We start from the raw sequence: 5,000 nt of genomic DNA, 5'->3' as shown, positions 1-5,000 counted from the left end.
TGACTGAAATAAAAGGCCCACTGGCGTGTCATTACGCTGGAGTTAGGTAGTTTAAATGGCCATGTGAGAACTAGTCTGGATATGGTAACGTGTGAGTGGTAATTGATGTGGTGTTGGCCATACGAGCAGGGATGTAAGTAGGCAACCATTTCCACGTTTTCTGTTGACGTGCTACTAGCAGTAAGGTACTGCCTGACATCCACTTGTCTACCACCTCTGTGGAAGCCTTATTGTTGACCTTGGCCAGGTCAAACTTGGGTCACGGCTTCAAGTACGGATTTTCCATTAAGTACTGACACTGTGAGCTGCTCACGTAGCCTCGCTCTACCAGGGCCTCCCTCCATCACCACATGATCAATGAAAATGTGGTCTGGTTACGTTAGGTTAGGTTAGGTTAGGTTAGGCTAGGTTAGGTTAGGTTACATTGTTAGGTTAAGACTAGGCTAAGTTAGGTTAGGTTACATTGTTAGGTTAAGACTAGGTTAGGTTAGGTTAGGTTAAGGTTAGGTAAGGTTAGGTTAAGTTAAGGTTAGGTGAGGTTAGGTTAGGTTAAGGTTAGGTAAGGTTAGGTTAGGCTAAGTTAGGTTAAGTTACATTAGCTTAGGTTAAGGCTAGGCTAGGTTAGGTTAAGGTTAGGAAAGGTTAGTTAAGGTTAGGCTAAGTTAGGTTAAGTTACATTAGGTTAGGTTAAGGCTAGGCTAGGTTAGGTTAAGGTTAGGAAAGGTTAGTTAAGGTTAGGCTAAGTTAGGTTAAAATACATTAGGTTAGGTTAAGGTAGGCTAGGTTAAGGTTAGGCTAAGTTACATTAGGTTATGTTAAGGCTAGGCTAGGTTAGGTTAGGTTAAGGTTAGTTAAGGTTAGGCTAAGTTAGGTTAAGTTACATTAGGTTAGGTTAGGTTAGGCTAGGCTAGGTTAGGTTAGGCTAGGCTAGGCTAGGCTAGGCTACGCTAGGTTAGGTAAAGGTTAGGTTAAGGTTAGGCTAAGTTAGATTAGGTTAGGTTAGGTTAAAATTAGGTTAAGGTTAGGCTAGGCTAGGTTAGGTTAGGTTAGGTTAGGTTAGGTTGTTAGATTAGGTAAGGTTAGGTTAAGGTCTAGTCTGGATTTAAGTTAGGTTCTAGTTCGATTAAGGCCAAGGATAGGTTTAAGTTAGAGTTTAGTAGAGGCTTTTGTTAAGTTAGGTCGTTGTCCTGATTAACGAAACGACTATAAAAATCTATAAATAAATTTCTTATTAAGTGACTTATAAAGGAAGTGTACAAGTGTACAGACTGACCATAGACAACATCTCATTACTAAACCCACAAGTTTGATATTATTATAATTATTATCATAATGTCGTGTGCTGGGTTGTTAGTTATCACCGAACATAAATATTTATTTATCTAGGTTATAAATGTGGTGGAAACATGACAGACACCATGACACCACCATAGAGAAAATAATTGAACACTCACACATGACCTAACTCTTGCCTTCATGAATAAATGAAGGAATTAACTTGTTGATACATCAAGATAATTATATTTATAATTAATACTTAAGTGTAGTGAACCTGATGGAACAACATGAGTTCTTTTTGAAGTACAAACACAACAATATCGAGCAGGAGGGAGGTTGAACATTATGTTATAATGTTAGAGAACACGAGAACACTACACGTCGCCCCCCGTATACCACACAGTACAGCAGGCGTGTTATCCTCCTCCCACACTGACCTTGTGTTCCTCGACCTTGGTGAGGCTCAGGTTGCGCCTGTGCTTGGGTGCCCACTTGCTGATGGAGGCCGAGATGTCCAGTTTCTTGCCGCTGCTGGAGGAGGAGGAGGAGGTCAGGTCGCCCGAGCCACTACCACCGCCCAGCTCGATCGTGAAGGCCATGGGCGTCGGCTTCTTGGCCTCCGGGGGGCTCACCTCCCGCCCATGGTTGTCGCCAGGTGGTGGCTCGCCCCCGCTCGTGCTGCCGCTCGAGGTGGTGGTGGTGGTGGTGGCGGTGGTGGTGGTCGAGGTGCTGCTCGAGGAGGTGAGGTGTTGTGTGGCCTGGCTGCTGGTGATGGCGCCGCCGCCGCCCGACTTGCACGTCGGATCTACAACAACAAACAAACAAACACATAAATATAGTGAAGATGTAGCTTGACCCTCTGTGTACGTCATGCATTATTGATTACACGTTTAGTGAAATAATAAACAAAAGTTAAATAATGTTGATACAAGAATAAGCAATCAAATAAATAGAAATTCAGGCAAATTAACACTTCATGAACCACCCACACCAACACCTAACCACTTAACACCAATATAATGGTCAATATAATATATAGTTACTATAATGGTCACTACAGTATATAGTTACTATAATGGTTACTATAGTATATAGTTACTATAATGGTTACTATAGTATATAGTTACTATAATGGTCAGTATAGTATATAGTTACTATAATGGTCAGTATAGAATATAGTTACTATAATGGTCACTACAGTATATAGTTACTATAATGGTCACTACAGTATATAGTTACTATAATGTGGACTTGTACTATACCCAAGATAAAGCTAATTATCAGTTATCACTAACGGGTCGGGACTCACTGAGACAGTAAACGTAAGTCAGAAAATAACTGATAATAACTCACGTTGTTTCCTGTGTGGCGAGGTAGCGAGGGGAATGGATAAAGGCAAGTACGAATATGGACATGTGTATGTGTCTGTGTTTATACATGTATGTATATGTGTGTGTATGGGAGTTTATGTATATATATATATATATATATATATATATATATATATATATATATATATATATATATATATTTTTTTTTTTTTTTTTTCTTTGTCGCTGTCTCCCGCGTTTGCGAGGTAGCGCAAGGAAACAGACGAAAGAAATGGCCCAACCCACCCCCATACACATGTATATACATACGTCCACACACGCAAATATACATACCTACACAGCTTTCCATGGTTTACCCCAGACGCTTCACATGCCTTGATTCAATCCACTGACAGCACGTCAACCCCGGTATACCACATCGCTCCAATTCACTCTATTCCTTGCCCTCCTTTCACCCTCCTGCATGTTCAGGCCCCGATCACACACAATCTTTTTCACTCCATATATATATATATATATATATATATATATATATATATATATATATATATATATATATATATATATAGATTGGGGAAGAGCAGTGTGGTTTCAGAAGTGGTAGAGGATGTGTGGATCAGGTGTTTGCTTTGAAGAATGTATGTGAGAAATACTTAGAAAAGCAAATGGATTTGTATGTAGCATTTATGGATCTGGAGAAGGCATATGATAGAGTTGATAGAGATGCTCTGTGGAAGGTATTAAGAATATATGGTGTGGGAGGAAAGTTGTTAGAAGCAGTGAAAAGTTTTTATCGAGGATGTAAGGCATGTGTACGTGTAGGAAGAGAGGAGAGTGATTGGTTCTCAGTGAATGTAGGTTTGCGGCAGGGGTGTGTGATGTCTCCATGGTTGTTTAATTTGTTTATGGATGGGGTTGTTAGGGAGGTAAATGCAAGAGTTTTGGAAAGAGGGGCAAGTATGAAGTCTGTTGGGGATGAGAGAGCTTGGGAAGTGAGTCAGTTGTTGTTCGCTGATGATACAGCGCTGGTGGCTGATTCATGTGAGAAACTGCAGAAGCTGGTGACTGAGTTTGGAAAAGTGTGTGGAAGAAGAAAGTTAAGAGTAAATGTGAATAAGAGCAAGGTTATTAGGTACAGTAGGGTTGAGGGTCAAGTCAGTTGGGAGGTGAGTTTGAATGGAGAAAAACTGGAGGAAGTGAAGTGTTTTAGATATCTGGGAGTGGATCTGGCAGCGGATGGAACCATGGAAGCGGAGGTGGATCATAGGGTGGGGGAGGGGGCGAAAATCCTGGGGGCCTTGAAGAATGTGTGGAAGTCGAGAACATTATCTCGGAAAGCAAAAATGGGTATGTTTGAAGGAATAGTGGCTCCAACAATGTTGTATGGTTGCGAGGCGTGGGCTATGGATAGAGTTGTGCGCAGGAGGATGGATGTGCTGGAAATGAGATGTTTGAGGACAATGTGTGGTGTGAGGTGGTTTGATCGAGTGAGCAACGTAAGGGTAAGAGAGATGTGTGGAAATAAAAAGAGCGTGGTTGAGAGAGCAGAAGAGGGTGTTTTGAAGTGGTTTGGGCATATGGAGAGGATGAGTGAGGAAAGATTGACCAAGAGGATATATGTGTCGGAGGTGGAGGGAACAAGGAGAAGAGGGAGACGAGGAGAATTGGGAGACCAAATTGGAGGTGGAAAGATGGAGTGAAAAAGATTTTGTGTGATCGGGGCCTGAACATGCAGGAGGGTGAAAGGAGGGCAAGGAATAGAGTGAATTGGAGCGATGTGGTATACCGGGGTTGACGTGCTGTCAGTGGATTGAATCAAGGCATGTGAAGCGTCCGGGGTAAACCATGGAAAGCTGTGTAGGTATGTATATTTGCGTGTGTGGACGTATGTATGTACATGTGTATGGGGGGGGTTGGGCCATTTCTTTCGTCTGTTTCCTTGCGCTACCTCGCAAACGCGGGAGACAGCGACAAAGTATAATAAAAAAAAAAAATATATATATATGTGTGTGGTCTGGTTATGGGAGGGTTCATAATCATTACAACATGTTGTGGTCTGGTTATGGCAGAGTTCACAACCATTACAAGGTTATTTACTGTTTACCGTTAACGGTTTCCTCGGAGTTCAAGATAGACACTGGGTATGTTGTGGTTACACCGGAGAGGCGCACTACAACCAAATAACCTCCGGGTACAACCCTTCTCCAGCCATCACAACCAAACATATACAGGGAAATACAGTGTTGTTATAACCATCATTACCATACAGGAAGGTGATCATCACGTGACCAGGTCAGGTCACAACCCCTGGTTACATTTCAGTGGATAAGTTGTGAGAGAGAAAACGGTTAGTGGTTACCAAGTGTTGGTTACAATGTTGTTGTAACTTGG

At 42.0% G+C, this 5,000-nt stretch overlaps 1 protein-coding gene across 1 annotated transcript in view; it reads right to left on the bottom strand.

The window, feature by feature from the left end:
- LOC139746549 (uncharacterized) overlaps positions 1–5,000 on the bottom strand; it is a 263,361-nt gene that overhangs the window by 93,936 nt on the left and 164,425 nt on the right. Inside the window, exon 3 of the mRNA XM_071657899.1 lies at positions 1,716–2,083. Coding sequence (XP_071514000.1) covers positions 1,716–2,083 — 368 coding nt within the window. The remainder of the gene's footprint in view (positions 1–1,715; positions 2,084–5,000) is intronic.

Source organism: Panulirus ornatus, chromosome 65, assembly GCF_036320965.1.
Source record: "Panulirus ornatus isolate Po-2019 chromosome 65, ASM3632096v1, whole genome shotgun sequence".
NCBI classification, from domain to species: Eukaryota; Metazoa; Arthropoda; class Malacostraca; order Decapoda; family Palinuridae; genus Panulirus; species Panulirus ornatus.
The sequence above is the reverse complement of the archived record's forward strand: the minus strand, read 5'-3'. Positions and strand labels throughout refer to the sequence as shown.